The 25,891-nt window shown below is 41.8% G+C and overlaps 1 protein-coding gene across 5 annotated transcripts in view; it reads right to left on the bottom strand.

Moving 5' to 3' along the window:
* NAV3 (neuron navigator 3) overlaps positions 1-25,891 on the bottom strand; it is a 1,326,128-nt gene that overhangs the window by 308,599 nt on the left and 991,638 nt on the right. For all 5 annotated transcript variants that reach the window (XM_069629276.1, XM_069629277.1, XM_069629279.1 and 2 more), the window contains one exon: positions 14,071-14,209. In XM_069629276.1, coding sequence (XP_069485377.1) covers positions 14,071-14,209 — 139 coding nt within the window. The remainder of the gene's footprint in view (positions 1-14,070; positions 14,210-25,891) is intronic.

The following is a 25,891-nucleotide window of genomic DNA, read 5'->3' as shown; positions in this document are numbered from 1 at the left end:
TTGGTGAATATATCCTAGACATGAAGACATCTCTACCTTCAGAAGGAACATCCACTGGCTACCCATCCAGGACAGAATTAACTTTAAAATCCTGACAGTTATACACAAATGCATTGCTAATAAGGCACCTGCATAACTCAGCAACCTCATTTGCAAATCCCAATCTAACAGACCAACCCGATCGGCCTATACCAATCTGCTCATCGCCCCCAAATTCAGAAGACAGAAAGCAGGAGGATCCAACTTCCCTATCTTAGCGCCTACACTGTGGAATGCCCTTCCCAATCACCTCAGAAACGACACCTCCTTCTGGTCCTTTAGAAAAAACTAAAAACCCTACTCTTCAGGTTAGACCAAGCATAGTAGCTTCTGAGGCATTGCCTGCTCACCTGCAAAACTTGTATATATAAATGTATACATTATATGTTATGCAATATGTAAAATTGAAACTGTGTGAAAAACTGTAATTGTGCAACAATGACTCTATGCTCTAAATGCCTGTAACCATATTCATAAGTTTGTACCAGCAACTAGTTGGCTTGGGGCTTTGAGCGCTATATAAGTGAATAAATAAATAAATAAATAAACAAACACACACATAAATAAATAAAAATATCAAGGACTGATTCAGTGGGACCTCTGGATCGTTATGTCCGTCCTGAATGATGAGGAGCAACACAGAATCTAATGACACTGGACCATGCAGCTTTGCTGTGTGTATTGCAGTATTTGATTTCAAATTATACTGTACCAGATGGTGTGGGATTAGCCATGCCATATTTGTGTGTAGTGACATGTATCACTAACCTCAGTGCTAGCAGCTCAGTATAGTATGTTCTGCCAGTTATCCAACTAGGCCTTTAACTAGAGATGAGGGCTCCCATGTTTCAAGTATGTCCACAAACATTGAGCTCTTCCAGTGGGTGCTTCATGCGATATCAGCCCACAACTGCCCAACTCAGAGTACACTTTGGTTCTGCATTCAGTCTATTGAATTAAGTACACCCGTGTTATGTTTTAATCTACCTGATGAAAATGGAAACCCAGTCTTGACTTGTGAATATCAGTTATTAGAAATGAAACAGTTTATGCATATTTGATTAGTGTATGCGTTCTGCAAATTAGCACCCTTATTCAGGATCCAATCACGATTGGACTTCACTACAAGCGTACAAGATTGCTTGGATTGGTCCGTGCTGCAAAACGTGATCTAAGAGCTCCTCAAAACGACACCTTCAATCACTCTGATAGTTTGAGGAATCTCCTGGAGCCTTTACTCGATGTTCCACAGCTTACCACTAAAAGGCAGCTCTTCATGTTTTTTAACCACACCCATTCGAACAGCTAACAGTATCAAAGCTTAAAATACAGGTTAATAGAAAATGTGCTACATCAATTGGTCAGTGTAAGAACATATATAGCGTTTTACCAAAATGTAAAGGTAAAGACATACTTTTTATTGCAAATGCAGTGGCATTTTTCTGTTGTTGCCAGCAGTTATATGGCACACACATATAGTTATTTTTGTGTTGCCAGTATAACATGTGAATATGTTGCTGGTGGCATGTAAGGTACAGAATTTATAACACAGCCAAGGCCAGCTTGAAACTGCAGAGAATAAAGTGCACCAATGTTTTTTTTTCTGTGATGCCTTATATATGAGACTACATTAATCATATAACTGACTAATTTAATTAACATTTACTAAACACTAATTCTAACTTCTCTAACATCATAATGTAGTTTCATGTGCAAAATGGGGTTAAAATACATATTTTGGTAGCACTCCTATACTTCATTTTTAAATGCACACTGGCATTTTTTTCTCTTTCTATGTTAGTTTGCAGAAAGCAGAGGGGAAGAGGCAGCAGGAAATACAATTGAAACATTTGCTCAGTGAGCAAGGATCCCATTGTTATAAAAGTGAAGGGCGTTGCTGTAAACATGCATTTAACCTGTTTGGAGGAAAGTGTCTGAAGATTGCACGTCAAAATGGAAATGATCTGAGTTTTGCTAATGGCAAAAACTGCGGAGGGGAGTTAGTTCGTGGAGACTGGGCTGTGAAGACAGAAGTCCAAGGTGTCACAGAGCGCTGGCTTGAGAGTTTCTCGCCGTGCTTTCCAGACACACAAGATTACAGGAGCCGTTCATGCTGACTGGGCCTGTCTTTGTGAGGCGAGTGAAACGAGGTAGCTAGATAAGTGCAAGTGAGGATAATGTTAAATGCTGCATGAATGGCTGAGCTTTAGAACAGTGTAGAAAGGCAGGGAAGTCACTGCATGTATTTGTTCGCCATGTTCAGAATGGGGAAAAATAAACCATGTTTTAAAAGGCTTGTTTGTTCTGTTTTTTTTCTCTCTCTTTTTGTATTTCAGATGATGATGCAATGTATCCATGGTAAGATTTGTTAATATGTGAATAAGGTTCCAAATAATAAGTATTTATGAATACAAATGGTTTAGTGTCTTGTTTGCATCTGTGAATTTATGTAAATATACAGGGGAGATTAATTTTGTTCAGTAGTGCATTTGTCAATTTACCACTGCAGATGAAACAACAATCCAAAAGAAGCTAATCATATTCAGTGATGAAGCAGTTTAGTGTGTGTCTGTGTCTGCATTGCTTGATGATGGGGGCTAATCTGAAATGATATATAGATTACCGGACGTCCATGAGCCAGTAATACTTTATGACATAGATCACTGGATGTAAATAAGCCAGTGATACCGGCCACAACCTATAGGGGGCATTCTGAATAAAATGGTTGTGTTTCTATCATGTGCATAGGCCTAAGGCTCTCTATAGACAATTGGGAGGAAGGTTTTGTTTTATGATGGGGTTATAATATAAGGAAGAAAACTATGCTCACCACTAAATACCAGAAAACAATATATCACTAGATTCCTCAATATAAGATATCAAGGTATGGTCACTAAAATAATATGAGGCCAAACCCAATCTAAATGCAAGGCTAACTTTCCACCAAACTACTGCTCATATTTTGACGGTAAGAAAATACTGCCAAACCCCAAATTTACCCCAATAAGACAAAATATCTTATATCAGTTACACAATTATGTGCATAGCAGGTGCTACTCATACTAAATATGTGTCTACCTCAAAGGAATAGAGGCCAAAGTTAGCCTACTGGAATTTAAACATGTGATATGCGGGTTAAGGGCAAACCTCAAACATCAGTGCATTAAGATTCCTGTACGGAAGCTGACTATAGTAAAACAGACTCACTGGCAGATGAAAGTGTGAGTCATCACATTGATCTAAAAACTGTTGTTTTGTTACACCCAGATTTCGGCATACCACTCTCTGGCATCGTTGGCGGTTACAGCCGCGGATGCAAGTTCATACCACCAGCAGGGAGCCTCAAGCTCAGAAGAGCAGTCTAGTGGTTCGTGAGAAGGACGAGAGCGATACTCCTCCTTCCACTCCGGAAGTACGATATGAACGAGAGTTGCCAGGAGTACTACGCGTTGCTACGATTCATCACAGCTCTGCTCCGTGAGTTACTGAAACTGCGATATGCGCCTCTCATTGATTTAGATTTAGGGAAGCCTTTCTTTACTTTACTCTGCTTACATTTCCTGCAGGACTTTCCTCCATATACCCCTATTCAGTCCGACCCAGCAGCTCCACCCGGCTCAGTCTTACGGACGAAATTCTCAGCGGTCTTATTTACCTTTGGTCGATCCCGTCTCGACACTACCCTCGAACACCCAAGACTCAACACATGATCTCTGCATCCTTGCCTATCCAACAGGTAGGGATCTAAGCATTCAGGCTTCTGCCCCCCTTTACTTCTCTTCTCACAAAACCTTTTTCAAACACTCCCCTTCTGTTTCTTTTTAACTTATCTCAGATCGGACCACATCCCCAGCCAACAGAGACTCTCCATAACACTCCTTGGGATTCTCCCACAGGTACATCTCACTCATTCAACCTTGGGTAACCATAAGACGAAGGGTGCTACAGATAATTAATTCTACCTACTCTATTCCCACAGAAGAGTCTCACCCAAGTCAATTCATCACGACTCTATCCGGTTAAACTTCCTACTCCAGTCGTGAGGGATCTACGCAACCACCTACAGGACAACATCCACAACCGGGTTTTTTCCCTCTAAGAGGGTTTCCCGGAGAACCCCTTTCTGGCACCTGTGTTGGAAGGTTGGGGTAGGGGTCTCTGGTAAACTTTCACTCCTTCGGAGATACCGAAGACAAGGTAGGACTTTTCCATTGTTGCCTGCAAAGTGCTTCTGAATTGTATTGGCAGTCGTTACATGTTTATTGACAAGTGCTATAAGTAAGGCTGGGTGAACTTCCCCTAAAGTCACCAACTAGTTATTGCATGTCACCAACCCAAACGTTTGTCAACCTATGAATATATTCAGGTCCATTTTGAGGGAGGGGACCAGCCAACCTGTACACCCTCAAATCATCAATATGTCCGAATCGACCTTCCGACTGCTCTCCTTTCCTGCCCTCCCCACATCGAGAATAGTTAAATCTTACATTTCTTGTTTTTTTGTTTTGTTTCCAGCGAGGAAGAGTGCTTCAACAAGGAACAATAAAAGTCATTGTTCACATGCTACATGCCCCAAAGTCTAGTGGGGCTCTGCCAACAACAGTAGAGTGCTTGGGCAACCTACAGGTGCACCTGGGCACAACGGCATGTGTTTCCTTACAGGGCCCTAGTTTATTACTCGCAAGTGACCTCAGACCTTTCTGATGAAGTTTGAAAGGTTGATGGACATCAACTCATCCAAATTTCCGGTGGTTCAGCAAATCCATGGACTACTTCACCCTGTCTTAGATAAAAGCTAGAGGAGCAAGTAGGCAGCATTGAGTATAGCAGGGAATGGCCGCCAGGTGTCCTTTTCTTCCATTTCTCGTGCAATATCCATTTTGAATACTAACTAACCCCCACACCCAATCCTTCCCCCTTATGACTTCCTGGTGCTGCAAAGAAATCCTGGGTAGGATCCCTGGTAAACACTAATAAACAATGTGCAGGATTAATCCCCTGAGAAGGAAAGAGTAGATGAAGCATTCATTCTATGTTCCATGAATTTATATAGTGTCACCATTCCTTAAATAAAACACACTAAACAATTGCATTTCATACTACGGACAATATCAAACATTCCCATTGTTTAAAATCATACAAAATCCCCATTTTATTCAGCTTTTAGAAAAGAAAATAGTTTGACAATGCAACTAATCAGGCATGAGAAGAAGAGAGAGTTGGTCACTGTCTGTATGGCACAGACCTGTCATCTCTGTAGTTATGAAAACATTGAGAGTGTATGGTTAGCTTAGAAAGATTGAGGTGGAGCTTAGATAGAAAAGGTATTTGCCTTTAGGTCCTCATTCACAGCTATATAGAGATTAGACAGTAAGGGGTTAATTGTCACTATATACTAACCCCAGGCAGTAGGGACACCTGGGTAAGGGTGGAAAACAATGCTTCTAGACACGAGAGTGAGAGATGGCCCACGTGCTCTACCAAATAACTCATTAAAAAACCTTGCACCTTCTCTGGGAGATTAGAGCGTTCTTTATGGCATCTGTGACATGTAGCAAACAGGTTAACACACTGGATAGCCTCATCAAATGGCTGCAGAAAAGAACAAACATTGTCCAACAGATTCCTTTTGTCGGAGTTAAGAAGGCACATTCAGTTTCCGGCATTTGATATTGTAGAAGTCAATCATCTAATTGCACTGTTCTCATGGATGGCCCAGCATTTGAAGTGTTAGGTTAGACAAAGGCTCTGCTGCTGTTTTTCAGTTGATTGTAAGGCAGTGTGTTTGCTCTTCTATTAGCTACTAGGCCTGACCCTTTGAATGGTCACTCCTGTTTCCTTGATATTTTGTTGTTAGGACCAAGGCACTGATTCATTCCAAGAGCTGTTTAACCGTTTGAGCCCTAACTTCTAGAAACTTAACTGTTGCTCTGAATATACATGCAAATGACAAAAATGCTGTAATATGTGTTTGTTTCCTTTTGCATCTCGTGTACGATCACAACAGTATATGTTCTATTTTGTATATTTATTTCTGTGTATTGTGTTTCCTATTATTTGTATTATTTTGTTATGAATTGTTACGAATTATGCATTGTTGCTATTAAATACAAAATGTCTAAATGATAGACCAGATACTAGCAAACTAAATAAAGCTGCGTTTTGAGAAAAAAAAAAAGAAAAAAAAAGTTTTTGCTTGATTGCAATCGTATGGATTGAATCCTCCCACTAACAACACAGTTTGGGGTCATCCAGCTAAATTTTCCGTAAACTATGTTTTGATGTTCTAAAAATTATAGTAGACATAATATGAATAATGTATTGTCCTGAATTTACCATGTGGTAGGATACCTTTTTGTTGTATTACTTCTCAGCCCTTCATCCTCCCACACAGAGTGCTATCCCTTTTGTTACCTTGTAAGGGAGTGGGTGGCACATTAGCAGCCTTCCTAACCTATTCTGAGTATTGTAGGAATTTCTAAAGTGAGTGCATATCCTCTAGGCCACATTTACAAATTCATTTAGTGGCAGATACTGGCTTATGAGGTGGGTCATCACAGGGTGAAGGACATTGGCAAATCAGAATACATGCATTGTTTTTCCCTATCTCCAGGGCACCTACAATATTTGACAATATCAGCTGCCAAAGAGTCCATTGATCCGTTCAAAATTTGAACAGGTACCGTACATTTCTAGACCTTAATCTATTCTAATACGTGGCAAACAGGGTGAATAGTATATCATATAATATGGTGGGATCTGATGGATAGCGGTAGGGCACTACAAAAAATAAAAAGTGACTAAAAACAATGTATGAAACCAACATGTGAAACTCGTGTCAAGGTTCAAGGAGAGTCTGTGTTTAATACAATTAATGTTATTATTTTTTTTATTTGTAGTGCCCTAACGCTATCCATCAGATCCCACCGGGACTGTGATTGTTGATCCCCCGCATGGCACGGATCCTACCTATCAATACTTCAATCCACTTAACTATTGAGGTATTATTATTTCCCTCTTTTATGTACCTTTTTACTACTGTGCATGTACTTAAACAGGACTCCTCCTTGAACCTTAAGACAGCATCCGATGCATCCCCGATCATGGTCATTATAGGTCCACTGAAATTCCCTGAATGTTATATGATATACTATTCACCCTGTTTGCCACTTATTAGAATAGATTAAAGTATAGAAATGTATGGTACGTGTACAAACTTCAAACGGATGAATGTCTCTATACAGTAAGAGACACTATATGTGTGATTTCACAATGAATGAGTTACCAACCTACTGAAGCTATGTCTAACAACACTCTTTCTTTTATATTTTCTTTGCTTTTTCTATGTATATACTATGATCAACAATAGTTCCACAGAGGCTTCTGAAGAAGAGGATTGTCCTCGAAATGTGTCAAGCCATCCAAAGTGGAATCTCTGTCAACTATGATTATGTAGACAATGTACTGCTATTTGTGATTGCTTCTGCTTCAATTACCATTTATGAATAAATGTGAGATCGTTCTCCTTTATTTTCTAACACCATTAACAGTACTCTCGCTTGATTTCAATAAAGAACACCAAAATCTAACATGTTACTTCACAAAATTATCTAATAGAACACTGAAATTTTTCCCTAAATAATTACGCATTTGCTGCATAACCCCAGAGTGTGCAGGGGACGGGAGGACTCCAATCTTGGGTCCTCTTACTCTGTTCTGAACTAAGCAGAATCCCATTTCATGAACATTGGAGAAAAAACTGCAAAGTCGAACCCGTGGAATGTCTGTGTTTGTTTGTTTGTTTATTTATTTGTATTGCGCACCAGACCCAGGGTTATTCGGGCGCGAAGGCAAAAAGAGGGTTGTTCAACTTAGGTTACAGTTACATATTAAACAAGGAGGTACAGCTACGGTTACAAGGCTGTAGACATGTATAGTCAAAGAATTGCAGATGCATGTACAGTAAATTTACAAGAATACACGTGTGACACATAAATAAAGAAAAACAGATATACAAAGTATACATAATATCTCAGGTGTCAGTAGGTGGAGGTCAGGCATCGTGTTCTTTTAGCCGTTGAATCAGATTGGACTGTGGGTTTGAGATTTCCACAAACTGTCCCGCTCATGCTTAAGTACAGGCACGACGCACAAGAGAACCTGAACTGTGCACGAAGAAAGCTAAACCTTTTGTCATTTAACTCAGGAACCAGTTTACAGATGAATGTGCAGGGGAGGGAGTCGATGCTGCCTCTTTATGGTTTCTATCGTAAACATGCTTTAGGTCTTGCGCCACTTCATCAGAAACGAACATCTAAATTACAAAGTGTCTTGAGTTTTCAAAGGTTCATACAAGAGAATTTGATTCGAACAATATCCTTTTTCAAAGCACACACTGGGGTGTCTAAAAACTTGCTTCTAATCATGAAATATTCCACAGCTACTTGAATATAGAAATGAAGGTTGTGTTTGAGGTTAGATCATCGCAAATGTGCTTGAGAAGGTTTCTTTCTATCATTATTGTTAGTCAACCGTTATTAAGAAGGACCTCTGTTTCTCTCCTGTGATGCTTTAATAATATGTCTCCTGATGCAGGAGAGCGAAAACACGCTTGGAACGGGTTTATTGCTATAAAAATATTGCAGGCTTTCGAAACAGTGAACCAGATTTTATGGGCGATATTTTTCAGTCTATCCTCTGCAAAAGAAAATCATTTATTTTTAAGAAGCGATAACCTTGTAAAGGTGTGTACAAGCGTGTATTTATTCCCTGTTTGGCAATAAAAACACAGTAGTATTGTGGACAGTATATACATTGTGCTGGACACAAAGTCTTAAATAAATATATGGGGCTAGTTCTTATGACGGGCGCAAGGCAGGCAGGGGCTCCATTTAATGCCGATTTCATGAAAAGATTACTAGGGAGTAGTAAAGCGGCGTGTGCCAGCGGGAAAGATTATTGCTGTTCAGCAACGTCCTGCCAAGGTATTTTCATACCCATCCCTTTCACACCACCAGGGCCGGACTGAGGCAGAACATTGGCTGGGGCACTAAGGAAAAATACAATGGCATATTTTAATAGCTGCTTCAGAGGTAGATGCACTTCTCAATGGTTTATCAAAGGAGGGGTCCCAAAATGTGCATTATGCTCGGTGGAGAGAATGCCATCTGCACCAGCGCCACACCGGGTGACCTGCACAGCATGGGGAAAGGACCCTTTGGGTGCACACCATGGATAATATTGGAACTAGAAAAAGCCTTTCAGGTCGATTGCCTCTCTTCCACAGTCATGTAAAGGGAAACAATAAATTGGAGGGTATGTGATCAATGACTACGTGGGGAAAATGAAGAAGTGTATTGAATACATTATGAAGATGGTGACCACTAAGTGGAAGTGATGTCCTGAAGTCGATGCGGTCAGTTTCTATCTAGGAATCTTAGTATCAAAGGCAGCAGTGTCAAAACTGCTCTATTTCCGGTTTCATTACGTTTGGCTATTTCAGACCCATTTGCCAGAATATTTTCCCATTGACCACTGCTACAGAGTTTTGAACCCCTAAAGAGGAAGTTTCAAACTTTCTTTTCTGCCATGGCTACTAGACTGCAACAGCATGAGACCTCCATTCTGATGTTTGCCAACACAAACTCTCACATAACACTGCGGGGGCTTGAGTCCTTCTCTGGCTGCCCAACCTCTGCATTACCACCCCACACAGGTTCTCTCATTTGAGAGCAGAACTCCCGAATGCTGCCATCGACCACTGTGGTTACAAGGAAGGAGACTGGCCAAGTTGTGTCATGATGTTCCAGTGTTTGTCTCTTTACCTCTGGAGACATGCCTCGCTGCAGTCTCCCGAAGCCCAAGTTCAGCTGTACGGTCTTCGATGCGATGCGGTCACCTCACTCTCTGGGTTCTCCTTCTTGATGTACAACAGTTCTCAGTATACCAGAACTGCACAGGCCACTGCCGGACGGGTCAGAAGATGATGAAGACCCCAGGCCTTCTTTGCTGTTCAGTTTAAATAACAGGGACAGCCCCAGGGTAACATTAGTCCGATTGACAGCAGCTGATCGTGCATTCCTTCCACTCGATTGTAGCGTTCTCATGCTCTTCATAGCCCCTGTACCTATGGCATCAAGATGGTTTGTTATTTTACAATATCACATAGCTTTGGAAGTGATCTTATGTGTAGGAGATTAGGGCATAAACATCAACCTGCAAGGTTGGGGTTTAACGTGGCTGTGTCTCCCAATTACGTCCTTATGCCCGGGAGAGGAGTCCCTCTCCATGTGATCCTCCCACATGTTACCACCCATAGAGGGACTATTGGTTAGATGCCTCACCTCCCTAGCCTCATGCAAAGGGGTTCTCCCATGGGGAGGAGAGATGCCATCTGAAGGATGTTCACACCACAAACATCCTGCCTGCATGCTGGTCCATGCCTTCGAAGAGTTGAACTTCGCTTCAACAGAAGGACTGGTTCTTCATTTGCAATGTGCCCAAATACTGTTGCACTAATACTTTTTTTAAAATTATCCATCTGTTTTATTTTGCAGTAAAAACTATTTTAATGTTAAGTTTAACATGAGAGTAAAATAAAATCATGTTCTAATTCAGTTAAAAAAAAAATCTTTAAATGAATCACTAATGTGAATTCTAATTGGTAGAGTGATAGATTAGCTATTCCAGTGAGGAACAGAGTTAGTAATCAGCAATTAGAGTTGTATTACCAAGAAACAAATTCCAGTGCTTTCGTTTTATGTTGTAATAAACCAGATATTTCTCAATGGGTTCTTGGTATGTGATTTTGTAGGGGACCGTCAATATTGAGGCAGATCGAAAATGCTTCAAACCATGAGGTGTGCAGATCTGAATAGGAAAGCCAGACCCTTCTACTATGAAGAGGCTGGGGTCTTTTGATCGCAACCTAATGGTTCACGTCCAGTGATGGGGGGAAACATATAAGCACCCTGGGTGGGGGCTCTAGCTAATCAAGCAGCTCGGAAGAGGGGCTGCATTTTCTGGTATAACCTTGCATTCCAAGCTCCTCCATAGCCCTGTTCATCCCTGTCCCCCGTCATACCGCCTGTATAATGCACGATTAACCACATGGGTGTGTTAAACGCTAAGGAAACATTTTCAAAAAGGGAAGCATTACCTTTCTTCACTCCTTTGATGTCAAGTCTAGTACAGAAGTACACTTTCAGTGTCTATTACATTGGATTCCCATTTCAGATGTGGCATCGCAAGACTGAAGACGTGTACATTTTCTTTGGCTATTAGCACCCATGTCTGGTTACTGATGGGTGCTAATGGTGATATGACCCTCGGCATTGGGCTGACCCTGGTGGTAAAATAGGGCCCTTAGCTTGGGTGTCGGGCTATTCCATGCACTGTCGACCAGCAGGCTAGGGGTCACATAGACTCAATATATCATGCTGGAAAATATACATCATTGACACCATGAATGCCTCCAGCCCTGCTGTGAAAGAAGCAGTCTCCAAATCCTTGACAAGCTTCAGAGAGTTCAGGTGTTCTACGTCAAATCCAGGATGTAGTGACTGGCTGATAGACCTTAATCAGGATCTCTGATGCTTTTATTTCTAATCGTTCCTGGCAGAACCGTACACTGGAGCCATATTGGGATCAAGGCACCTCCCAGTGACTCGTTTTGGGCTGGGACACTGGGGTACATGGCCTGCTCCTTGGCACCAAACACAGCTCTGCTTCTAGGTCTGACACCGACATGTGCCAGTTGCATTTCTCACAGGGCTTAAATCCCATCTTAATGAGAGGCAATTATGGAGTGGGGAGCAGAGGGGGCACTAGAAATATGTGGAAATAGTTACCAGTGTGATGCTTGTGTGATACAGAAAGAGGAACTGTGGCATTTGTGGATCACTATATGTATTAGTTATGTCATCTGCAACATATGTAGTTCCCAGGGTGCTGTGAGGGAAACAGAAATGAGGTCAGAAACACGCCCTCTGGCGAATATGGGACGATTTCCTGACACATTCAGCACCTGGGGAAATGCATAAGAGAAGGATTCTGTGGGATGAAGGTATTCATTAAAATAATGTTATGCTACACAGAACAATTCTATTTGATGATGCACGTTTCTGAAGTTCAGAAATAAAGAATCAGTGAAAGCATGGGATCCCATACAACATGTAGCCTGTACCCATTGATATACAAAGAACCAGCATGGGCCATTGTCGATTGCATTTCAAGCATTACAGGCATTCTTTGAAAACATAATTGGGTATTATGGAAAACATGATCCTATAATTTTTAAATATGTATGATGGAATCCACGATTCCCTTTACAGCTTTGAGTTTGCCATTTTGAGTAAATAAAGTGTGAAGGGGGCACATTGTTTCTTTACAGTTTAATGTTGCTTCTTCTGTGCAGGCATATGCGTTATTTTACCAGCAAGGGGTGTTTATGGTGTGTGAAAATCGGTTTCTATGTGTGTTAACCTAATTAATATGTATGTAGGCATGTTTTGTGTCCGAGCTCTATATATGTGATGTCCTCCCTTCTGATAGCCATATTTGAATCGAGCTGATGTCATTCTTTTAATCACAGAACATGTTAGGATGTGTTTGCTTGGATAAGACGGGTTACATGAAGTTAAGCTGTTTTTTAAACTATATCGTGATTGCATGTTAAGGTGTTAAGGTGCTAGCGACTGCTTTGTTCCTCGATGATAACTTTAATGTCCTTATCGTTTATATTCATGAATACACTGTATTTAAGGCTGTTAGTGAGCGTGCTATAGCAGTGTGTTTGGCGTAGACACAGTGTAGCATGAAGGGCAATGCTGGCCCTCCTTGCCCCTAGGCATAACCTGCCACGCTGACCACCACCCAGCTGTGTTTAAAATAGTTCCTGTCGACTGCCAGGTGTGCATGTTTGCTTGTGAGATGCCCAAAATGATGCTTTTTTTGCTGCTGGACTGCAACTTGCAGGCACGTTCTGCATAACAAGAAGCAATGTGTCTGTGTCAGAAAAGACTACACGGACGGTACTTCATCGCAAGCGATCTGCAGCCTGCCTTAGTGTCGAAATTAGTACAGCTGTCATTGGGGAGGATGTCAACTAGTCTTGGTTTTAGGCTCAGAGCCACACCACATTGCATTGTGATACCTGCAGGTCTGTTTATAAGATGTACACTAGTGCACAATTACATGTTCTAACAACTCCTGGTTTTAAAGAACATGATTTGAGAGCTCTGTTTCAGCATATGTTGATGAAATAATAATTTGAATGAAGCTGTTGGGCAGTGCCTTACCTGTATTTTGCCAGCTTCAGATTGTTTACACGCCACTTGCTTTGCAAACAGAATACTGTGGTGCCGCAGAAGAGAAGAGAAAACGTCTACCTTTGTGTGAGATTTCTGTGGGGGGGAACCTTTCTCCCAAAACAGGGGAGCAGTGTACAAAAAAGGGGGAGATTATACAGATAGAATCCCATAGAAAGCAGGAGGAATATTACAAGGGTTCATCCACGTGGCATGTTCTCTTCTAAGGTCACCTATATGGAAGTTGGAAGCATATGTTCTGATTAATAAGTGCCAGGCTATTATGCCATTCTATGCGCAAAGGAGAAGCAAACTCGTCCTTGGCACTTAAGTGGCTAAGGCACGGCCCTTTTCCCTCTTTTCCTTACCGGGACGATAACATGAGTACCATTCAGTAAGGTAAGAGTAGCATCCAAATAAAAGCAAAGAGAATTGCTTAGTGAAGGCGAAACTTCAGCCTGGTCATGGGAGTGTGCAAAAGAAAAAGCTCCCATTAAATAAATAAATCAGCCTCAGTTTACAGGGGGGCCCGGCTCAGGGCCCATGCGCATATACGATTCTTGCCCCTCCCGCAGGGACATGTTAGAGTTCATTTTAGAAATATGAAACATTAAAAATAATTTAAGTTACACTAAAGACACACCCACAATTGTATAACCCTACTGTTCATTGGAAAAACCCGAGATAGAACGATGCCTTCACGAAAGGACTCAACTTATAGTACCTGCGAGTGATTGCTTTTCCTCGGAGAGGAGGCGATGTTGGAGTACGAGCTGACCGATGAGGTCGTGTTCAGGTCATCAGTGCTGAGGTTGTCCAGGGTGTCGCTGAGGCCACTGCTAACAGAGCTGCTGTCATCCCAACTAAGGAGGCACAAAAAAACACACTCCATGATGTGCGACCAGTCACATATTACAAGGCCTGAGCAGTCTGAATTTGGCAGCATTCAAACCAAAGGAAACAATGCGGTGCAGTTCACAACGCCCTCAGAAATAAAATGCCTGCATTCGACAAAACGGTCAAGTTTCTGTGTCACTGAAAAATCTCTTTGATAATGCACTGGAAAAAAAAACATTATAGGTCAACTCTGCAAATCCTAGGGGTAAAGTAGAATTAACTGTTTGAATACCAGATTGGAAGGGAAGACAACATAAGAACACATGTCCCTTCAAACAACTTAAAGAAGGATTGAGCCTGCTCTCTGGTATCAATATGCCGCTCATGTGTTCCTCAGCATGCTAATTGTTTTCATCCCTGAGAAAGTCACCTTGTCATGCAGCGACACGTGGGATTCACCTGTTCAACTGGCGAAGCCTCATCGGAACTCACACGGCTATAATAGCCGTCACATCAAACAGACAGAACTACTGGTAGGTGGACATGCTGGCCACTGCCGCCAGTTCTGCAATTCAAGATTGGGTTTCATGAATAGTCATAAATATGATGTGGACTTTCACCAGCTCCTATTCTGCATTGTCCAGATCAGGGCCAGCCATTGGGCACGGTCGCCTCGGAGACCGCGTGGGGCGCTATGCCATTACAACCCCACCACGCCAGCTGGGGAGAGCCTTTCAAGGGCTCCCCCGAGCTGGCGTGGAGGGCGAAGGCAAGGCAGGCGCTCTATTGAAATTAAATGAAAATTCAATGCGCTCCACTCTCAGGAGCGTATTTATTAACAATAGAGTGCCTGCCGTGCCAATTGAAAAAAGTGGCGCTCCTCCCACCCCGTCCCGCATGACCTGGGACACGCAGGGGAAGGGGAAGGGCGCACAATTTTAGTTATGCTGCTCAGGGCGCTGTGACTTCTACGTCCAGCCCTGGTCCAGATTGATAATGCATAGCCAGTAGCTGGTATTTCTCTTCATAACAATAGGTGCCACACACAACCTCTACCAATTCATCATTCTCAATGTATCCTGTATTTTAAATAGGTTGGTGCTTGATCAGCGATCTGATTTCTTTATACAAAAAAAAACAAAACAAAAAAACAAAAAAAACCTCCTTCAGAAGCCCACTGTACATTGTGTCTTCACGGAATTTTGAACCCTTCACATTCTGAAAGGACACTTCCAGAAAATAAATCTTTTCATCATGGGTGTCAAGTGGCTGGACAATAATGAGAATGGGAAGAACCCTTGTACTTAAGTTAGTTCACGCCTGACATTTTAGATGAGAAGGGTAGCGAGCAAGAAGGCGGGAGATTATAAAGTCACACATTGACTACAATATAGAACTAATGAGCCAATGAACAGGGTGGCATGGTCACCAATGGCAGCAAAGAGGAGGGCACCCAGGTTGGTGGTGATACTGACACCATTGAGTTGGGCTCTCTAATAGTGGAGGGAGGGGAAGCAACCCAATGCAGCTTATGGAGGTGTTGGGGGGATTGAGGATGGCAAGATGCATTTGTATGTGAAGGGGTAAGGGCCAAGTATGAGGTGTGTTGAGCTAAGCCACGGGAATTAGGTGGGGCAGTCCATGTAATGTGAACATCAATGTCGCAAACTTGTAAAGTGAGTAGTGTTGTGGGGCAGCCAGGCCCACTCTCTGGCATGTGGACGTCGTATCAGCACACACTGGATGTGGCAGCTCCTAGAAATATTGACACCAATGAAGAGTGGACGGCCATTTATGTGTCAATGTCACAGCCTTCCAGCAGCCTGGACGGAGTACTTTACTCGCATTGTGGGTGTACCCTGCACACACTAAGATATATTTTCAAACCTATTTCAAGCATTACTCCTATCTCTCTACTGAAGCATCACGTGTATTGTGTTCTCCAAGTTCACATTATGCATGCACGCAATTGTAATCATATATCTTGGGACCGCTCAGCTGCCCTTTCACCCGCCCCTTCACCGCAACCTCCTTCAACTCCCTTTCAATGCCACGGCTTGTGACACGTCTTGGGATTCCAGCTCACTTTGTGCGAGCTGGGTTTCCAATTACTCAACGTGACTGGAGCCCATCAAACACAATACGACTTCAAGGTTTCCCCAATAAGGGATGCACAATGAACAGCTCAGAAGCAAGAGTCCATCATGTCAAAAGGTAACCCCTAGAAACCATATATGTCACATGTAAAGAATCTGGATTCAACAAAAATGAAGATTCCAATTAGCAAAGCGACCTTGACCATGTCAAAGGGATTCATCAGAGCTGGGGATGTCATTCCAAGGGTTCCATTCAATTCTGCTCATTACCAGCTGTTACAGAGGAAGCATTCAGCTAAGCAGCTGCATATCTGATTGATTTGACGAAATTAACTTCCGAATTGCCCAGGTTCATCACAATCCTGGATCTAAGCACGTGCGGTTCATGCTGCTGCGTAGGATTCTTTGAACCTATGTATATAATGTATTCACTATGACGAATAGGCACATTTATTTTTAAATTGAAACCATCATTTAAAAAGGCTTGGACATAGATTTTAAGAATATGAAGGTTGCTGCTAAAATGCAAATTCTCCAGACAATTCAGTGAAATTATTAAAAGACTAAAGGCTTCTTAAATTGCTCATTGAATACATTTGCACTTGCACACCATTAAAAATTGATGAAAACAACCAGTTCACAAAATGCACAACTTCAAACTGAACCTACGGAAGATAATTAGAAAAGTACACAAACTGGACAATTAATTTAGTTCATACAGAATGAGCAGTGTGCCCCCGCACATTTTCCCAATCTACAAATGTGTACAATAAAATCATAGATTGAATGTTTCTCTGTACCTTTACCAATTAGAAGGCCATATGTCTTGGAAGTTAGTGGATGCATTCATAGAAACAGATCTATGTTCAGTGTGAACGATCTCCCTGTTACAAGATGGCGGTGCCGTTGGTGCATTGTGATTACCGTCTACAGTCAACTGTACCTCTACAGCACAACAAACTACACGCACTTCACGACACCACAACACCACAACAACAAAACAAACCACACATAGTCTAGCCCAACATCACATGGCGGCTACCAGCATAAAAACACACCGACACTCAGTGAACGGTGTCATCGAACTGAAGCTGCCAACAGCACATTACTGCTCTCTTGCTCTTGTTCCGCTCAGTCCTACTAACTTACCCCCCTACTTAACAGATCCACTAGAGTGCCAAGAGACCATGCAGGTGGCAAAGGTGAGCGGTATAATAACCTTTAACACAACATAACATATTGTTTAGCCACCCTTGGGAACTATGTTTCTTTTTTTTTTTTGTATTCACATATTTATTAGTAGATAAACATACATTACAATATATTCAAAGACATGTCACAGAAATATGTACACAACTGGTCACCTCCTCCTCTCACAGGTACATTGCACTGCCGATGAACTATATACTCTCATGGGTTTCACAGATGAGAACATTGCATATATGTATGGAAAGCAGTCAATTTCTTATATTTCTATTTCTTGAAGGCATTCCCACCTAGAGGTTTCTCAGCGCCGATATAGCCACACTGTCCATTACAGAAAAAGAAATGCGACACGTCCAATAGCGATAACACAATGGTGATATAGAGTGGATGTCTATTGGTCAAACAAAAAGGCTTGTAACTCTTTCTGGAAAGGAAGAGATCTGGAATTTCTGAAATAAATAGATGAAGGCTATTCCATAAACTAGAGCCCAACACTGTCAATAATCTTCCAAAACAAGTATTTTGTTCTGAAATGTAGGGATTATAATCTTCAATCACATAGAACATTGTAATGGTCTTGAGGAACCGTTGTGGATAAAATATTCTTTAAATTGGAAACGAGATGTAATGCAAAAACACAGTGAATCATCATGAGTAGCTCAAACCTAGTCCTCACGTTGACCAGGAGCCAAAGCTGCCTCTTAAGTAAAGGATTTATGTGATCCAATTTAAGGCTCTTAGTTACTATCCAGGCCGCATAATTCTGAAGCATTTGTAATTGTTGTATGCAACGTTTAGTAAAGTTTATATATCAGCTATTACAGTTGTCCATTTTAGACCCAATGATAGCTCTTAGTGGCATAGCGTGTTTCCGAGAGAAGGGGTTTAAGTTGTCTTAAAATAATTAAATGGTAATTAGTGGCACATAGGATATTACCTATTTGGCATGTCATCATCAGTGAAGCATCAAATAACGCCATGGGTATAGGAAACTGCTACAGAGAATCTACCAGGCACACTCAGTCGAGTATTTGCATGGTTTTGCATCACATTAAGGATGACGAGAAGATTTGAATGCCTACATCGGATTTGAGTGGCTTTTTAAATTCACACCAATATTGTTTTTTATACTGCCAGGATCATTTTGGGAAAAGGTACACCGAGACGGTTTCAGAACAGTGTGTTTCGGAATGCATGCAAAAGAAGGTATGAGGTATGCTTGCCATTCCCTAATCATAACAGTGGTTAGATATGTGTGAAATGCCTGCAGCTCAGGGAATTCAGAAGGAATTGGAAAACGGATAACTCCGGCCAATGCTACATCCTGTGACCATCATCGTTTGCAACAGTTGGAAAGGATGCTATTTGTTCTTAAGGCGTGGTTTTGCAAAGGTGTTTGCTACTACATATGTCATAAAGTGCATCGTAATGTCGGTTAACCGGATATTGCAAGTCACCAAGGAGTTCTGTGATCATTTAGAGGAACAAGGCTAGAGGATGTGATCCTTTATGAGGTCATGAAGTCGTAGGTGACTTGCAATATCCATTGTTTGTTCTGTAGGGGATATGTTATTCCCTATAAGGCATGGCCATACGCTGACATCCCTCTAATACCTGGCCTCTTCCTTAATCTAATGTAGGAGATCTTCCAGTTGCTGATACATAGAAACAATAAAGCATATGTATTTAAAAAAAAATGATATGCTGCTTCGAAAGTTGAAAAAAAAGTTTAGGCAGTGTAATAAAATGAATCCAAAATTAATTTTCGTTGTGTGCTTGAGAATGGTGTCTAGTCAAAGGATCGAATCTAAAGGGTTGACAGGTCAAAGGATTGACACCAAAGGGTCGACAGGACAAAGGATCGAATTTTTTTTTTAATTATGTATATTTTTTTAGGTTTTCGTTTAGGGAAAAAAAGTGGTTTTTAGCCAAAAAAGGTGGTTGGGGGAGGGGGGGAACCCCACAAAAAAAAAAATATATGTAAAAAAAAAAAGAAAAAATCGATCCTTTGACCTGTCGACCCTTTGGTGTCAATCCTTTGATCTCTCGACCCTTTTACTGTCAATCCTTTGACCTACAACCCTTGAGAATAAGTAGTACCATAGGTATTATTGCTGCCATGTGTTAAACTCCAGTAGTGCGGGAAATAGACATACTACCATAAACAGCTACTTATCAGTTAATGTATATAAAGTGTCACATAAACTTATTTTACAAGACAGGAATGTGAAATGCTTGTCACAGCTTGATTTAAGTGATGCAGTGAATGCTGGGCTCCTGCTGTCTGCTGAGTCAGGGAGCAGGCACTGTGACATTGCCTCTGAAGAGTAAGAACGGATCACAGAGCGATAGTGATTTCATGGTGTTATTAGCGGCCAGTAGTGATGTCACAACTAGCCTCTAACAAACATGGGCATTGCTGGCTGCGATTTCTGCAGTAGAGCTGCTTGTGGCGAGGTAGTGTGGATTTGGCAGAATTGTATTCATGCAGAATGTTCAGTTTGACAAAATACTCCTCATCAACATTTACAATTCAAGCCTATTGGCTCGGGCACATAGTTACTCATTTTTCGAAGAGGAGCATATACCATAAACTGTCCAGAAGTCAGAATACAGTGGACCCGAAGACGTCATGAAAGCACTAGCAGGATCAGAGGTGGGTAACCCAAGCATTGTGAGGTCTATCACTGATTCGTGTATCCGTCCCATAGTAATGTCGGATGGAGATTCATTTTCTACCCCATAATCTTGGAGTTTCTGCATTTATGCTGGTGTAATTGTGACACAACAATGTCCCCAGCCACTCAAAGTGGGCATACCAAGGATCCATAGTGTCAGCACCACAGTGCATGTATTTCCCTGCCAGGTGTATGTCGGCATTTCAGGGTCTGGTTATCCCAAGCACTTTGCCCTGATGCTGCCCTTACAAAACGTTATGTTTCTTTGTATACAATCTGTGCCTTAATTCTGGTGCACTGCGTTCTTCGAGCCCACTCTCCATTTTAACAACCCTGTTCTGACTTTGACATGTGATGACTTCACAAAAGAAAACAAGAAAGTGAAGTAATGCCCGTACAAAGTTCATTGCCCATTCGAAGGAAGCACTCCACATGAGCGTGTGCCACATGGCGGAAATGTACTTGTTCCCCGTGGCATTGCCACAGTGACTCAATCTTCAATACAAATTAATGTTGCAACACAGTTTGCCATGTTCGTTTTGACCGGGTTGTACCTGGCAACGACTTTGAAGAACACAACCATGTTCTTAGCTGGTGTACCATTTCCGAGGTGTTGCTTGGGGATGGGGGGGAGGGGGCCTGAGGGGACTATAGCCCTCGGCCTTATGGTGGCAACCTCAAATAGAATCTCAAGGGCTACAACCAAAAGGCTAGCTAGCTCCAAGACCTGATAGTCCGATAGTCCCGGCATTAGTCTAGACCTAGCAACACCCCTGCACCCATTAAGGTAGATTAAGCACTCATACTGTGTAACAGTGTTTGATCTCATGCAATGACACGATCCTAGGTCTGCGCACTCACTGCTGTCCAACCGATATTCTCCCTGTTGGACCTCCCATTGTCTTGAGCGTTTGTTTCACAATCATGATAAAATATACTTTAGCTTTGATGTACGTTTCCAAACGCTGCAGGATTCATAACATATGTTGCACTAGCTCTTAGTAACATTAGATTTAACTTTTAGACTGCATAGTTTCACCTATCAGTTGGAACTTTGTGCATGTATTGTTGATTTGTATAGCACCAGAGTGCAATTCACAATTACTATGTGGCACTCAAATACTTTAGTAGTGGTACTTTAGGAAAGTTTGTGCCACAATTTTCTATGGATTGTGCATGACACTGATGCCGAGAGGCATAAACAGGGCAGGGCCTGTAGAGAGGCAGATGTACACATCATCTATAGGGCCCACCCCCTTACCTCTGTCATATGGAAAGAAGAGCAAGAGAACACTTCATGACACCTGGTATCATTCCAATACCACATTGAAGGTATGAGCGAGGTTATGAGCTGAGACAACCATACCGAATGTATCCCCGAACTGATGCGGTAGACATGCGTCTGCAGACACCACTGGACATAGAAGAACTATAAGTAAAGTCTGGCAGGTGTGAAGTGACTTAATCAAGAAGAGAAGATAGGTGGTGACTAAACCTAATGTGTGGATAGCTAGAGAATGGATATGTGACTAAAGTGATGAAGTAAATATATATGCGAATATGAAGAAAACATATACACTTAGAAGCTAAGTAACAAGAAATGCAGTAGTTGTATATACACAGAAACGCAAGGTAGATTAGACAATGTAGAAGCTTGCTCAAGTATGAAATGTAACACAAGTAAAGCAGCCATGTTAAGAAAAAGGACGTCAGCATCATATAATAGTAAGCGAGAAGCCTCGAGAAGGGAAACCAAGGCTGTAGAGCTGGCAGGTGCTTGAATACAGATGTGGGAATAAACAAATGATATTTGCTTGACTCAGAATCAAGGATGCCACAGCAAGAAGCAACTGCAAGCACAAAAGGTGTCGAAGAGGAAAAGTCATATACATAACACATATTTTTCTTAGATTAAGTAAAGAATTGAATAACTTTGAGTGCCAAGTATTGTACAATCAAAGATGCAGAAAGTACATGCACGACGGAGCAACCAAGTCTTCAGAGGCCGAGGAGAGCACTAGTACCCAATATAATGGAATCAAATAGCACTAATTAAAAGGACAGAATGGACAAAATCATAGTCTCCACACCTGTGGTACAAGACCAGAGGACAAGACCTATTCATAAAGCTCCAGACGAAGATAGCAATGTACCATCACTCCCTTGAAAGCTCTGAGGAAGACAACAGTCAGCAAGGTCAACTACCGAGAAGAGGCATTGCCTTAGGGCCTAACTGATAACAGATGGTAGGCTAATTAGCTAAGGAGGGCAGTAGTCTGACATTGTTTTTCTGCACCTGGGTTTTGTTGCTTACGTCCTCCTAAAGAACCGAATGTCCAAGGTTGAAAGAGAGTGCCAACTAATCATGATGGCATATGTAATGGTGGACTATACATTGTTGCAGAAGCCTATCTGCTGCTGCTGGTATGCTATTATCAGTATTCTATGTAGTTAGAGGGTGTTCAAGGCATGCCTACCAGAAAAGGGGGAGCCAATGATTATACTAACACTCAGATACACTGTAGGTATATTTTTTCCCTCAACCAATTCCTCTACCCAGTAGGTTTTTACTGTGTGCCACATAGGATGATGTCATAGCTGACGTACATTGAGATATGAAACCTTTTACATAATTGAAATGTGTTGAGAGTGTGTGAGCTACAATCTGTTTGTTCACCAGGTTTCCCTACTTAATCGAACTGATAACAAAGTAGTATTTTACCATATTATGTCTGGTTATTTGGGCCTTAGAACATTTATTTCGTAATTCCATTGAGCACTTGGAACACTCCAGGTGCTAATGCACAGGACTGAGTGGGCAAGGCCCCCACAAAATCTGAAAATGCCCACTCAGCAGCACTGTGTGGGCATTTACATATGTTATTGTCACTATGGTGGGCCAACTACACTAGCTCCAGGCCCCACTGGTTAGACAATCCTTCTAACTGTGCTGTCTGAGAACCATCATTAGTTTTGGCTCCTAGGGGGCAGTATTTCACCAAACACAGGGAACTAATGGTATTTCTTCAGATGTGTATGGGTTGCAGTAACCAACATGAGGGCAGCTATGCGGTGCATTGTGCCATTCCCCTTTAACACAATTCCTTTCCTTGTGTTTTCTTTTAGTTTTTACTTGATGACTTTGCTCTCCTGAAGATGTTATTTGTGCTCTAAAGGTACTGTTTTGCCCTCCAAACGTATTGCCACTGCCCTCCACTATCCTTTCTTATACATTCCTAAATACCTTGATGGATCACATGATGATGTCTTCATTGAAAGTGTCAGAATTCAAATATACCCGACAAAACCCACAGTTCAGAAAGCTGAAGCTCCGGTGATCAGGAAACGTTCACCTGCCACCGGCCACTCTGCTTTAATAACTTTGCTTTTATTGGCATTCACAATTGATTTGATGTGGATTTTCTTATGAAACTGAGCAAAGTATATACACATTGCAAACCTCATTGGCTCTAAGTGCAGTAAGATACACACTTCTAACTATAATAGAGGGCCAGATGTATGTTTGTCTGATGCCATCATGCAAAGTAGAGGCTGCCTGAACGCACAAAATGCTCTGCTATATGGGGCTGTTGCCTTATGATATACAGTGGTCCAATTTGCATAGCTTTCCCTGTTGTTACCGCTAGAGGGAGCGGTAGGATTAGGATATATAGTGGTCCTACTGTGTGAATGAAACCCTGCACTTTGGCCCATGTACATGAGCCTGTATACTCGTATGTAGTAAAGCGCATTAACAAAAGAAACTGTCTCTTAAACAAGTTAAGTTAGCAGAATACAACTGTTTTACTGTTTACCCAAAAGCAGCCAGGTTGGACTTGAGTGGGGTTTCCTCTGGAAGTAAATTCCAAATCTTGGGGACTTGATCAGGAAATTGTCTTTCCTCTCTGGTTTACAGTGGACATATGGTTTGACCAACTGGACAGCCCCTGCAGCCTAGAAGGGAATGTAAGGAATGATCTGAACCCATAGACCTGGGTCCTTGAAGACAAGGTAGCAATACTTCGAGATGGAAGGGGATGCAGAATTTACTCAAACATCAATGATCAAACCGACTCAGGAAGTTGACAAAACTCAATTATATTTTATTTGCAATTGTCTAAAACAGAGAGCTACAACAGACATCAACGGATGTTGCAAAGCACGATCTCAACGCATTTCATAAAAAAACATTTTATAGTCAAAATTTGTTATCATTCGACATCACACTATGTGGCAAACGTACTTAGGCTTACAGGGAACATCTAAGTATACGTTCCATACTAATGCGGGTTATGATTGGACCTCTAACAACTAAGCCCTGCTCTAGTGCAAGTCATCTTCATTGTCACAAAATACATGACGATTCATTGGTTATACAAACTATAGGGCTCTCTGTTACATGGCCCTCTACAATTGGTTGGCACGTTAGTACCCTTCTGGAATATTCCATAAACTAGCAGTACGCAGGCTGATACCCCAGGTGCTGGGAGGGTCGGCCCGGTCATGCCTCCCCACCAAATTAGCCCAACATCTATCATCACTCTTGTGGTCTGCCATTCAATTAAGGCTTTGAACTTGGCCTTGCAGAAGCTCTATGTGCTTGAGAATAAAAGGGAGTGTGGCATGGTCTTATCTCCTTTTGGTGTAGCTCGACCCAAAGTCTATTTTCATCTGACCATGTTGTTGGAGACCACGTTTTTGAACTCTTTGCTGCATATAATAGTATTAAATGATAAACCCTTGACTCCTCCAGTGTATTTTCATCCCACCTCAAACAGAAGTTTGTTTATTTCTCACGTTCATGTAGCTACTCGACAGAACACCAGGCTCACGGTGGCATCGACTCTTGGTGCTGGGCCAGCCAAGCCTTTCTTAAATTCTCCTCCACCATCATCTATTTTCCAACTGTGCCACACTCAAGCCCTTTCCATTCACGGGGTATAAGTCTTGCTAAAGTGCATTGTGGAACATCCAGGTTCTATACATTTCAATGTATATACATTGGTGCATCGCAGCAATCTATTCACTACGTAGCCATTAATTTGTCAACTTGCATTACAGCATCTGTACAAGTGAGAAATTACTTTGCATTTTCTCCTGCGTTCCTTCCCATAAAGATCATCATTTTGATCCTGAAATTTTGCTTGTCTTTGACACCTCCTCTTCAGATCTTATAGAATGTCAATGTTCTTTTGTCTTGTCTATCTTTTCAGGGTGCGTCAGTTCTGCTTTGCATGACATCATCAGTCTTCTTTCTCGTTCATTTTCACTCTTCTTCTGGGACTCTGTCCAGAAGACCATCATTTCTTCGATAATGCACATAGGGTTTTCTCAAGGGATACCTTGTTTCAAGAACTGTTTGCAGTACAGGCATCCTCACTGGTACTGCACGGGTCGCAATTTCCGGTTCCCAAAATATAGGCGGCATGGGGGTAGAGCTTCGGGTAGGAGCTTTTCACTCTTCCTCTACAGATCCTATAAGCAAGGTATAGTCAGGGCGTCCATTGTAAGCACTTGAAAAACAAACTGGACCTGCTGTTCAACTGGAAGGAAGGCTAGAGCAGTTGCCATCAAAATGAGCAAACATAAGATGCCTAACTGTATTTAGGCATTTTCTTCTGATCAAAGGCACAGAAAGAGATGCCTAAGAATCCCAGCAGAGTTGGAATTATATTATTCTAAATTAGAAATAATATCTGATCCTACAATAACCGTAAAAAGGCCACAG

The sequence above is a fragment of the Ambystoma mexicanum genome, chromosome 12 (assembly GCF_040938575.1).
Source record: "Ambystoma mexicanum isolate Mex_15411 chromosome 12, UKY_AmexF1_1, whole genome shotgun sequence".
Classification (NCBI taxonomy): domain Eukaryota; kingdom Metazoa; phylum Chordata; class Amphibia; order Caudata; family Ambystomatidae; genus Ambystoma; species Ambystoma mexicanum.
Note: the sequence above shows the minus strand (reverse complement) of the source record. Positions and strands in the feature narration are given on the sequence as shown.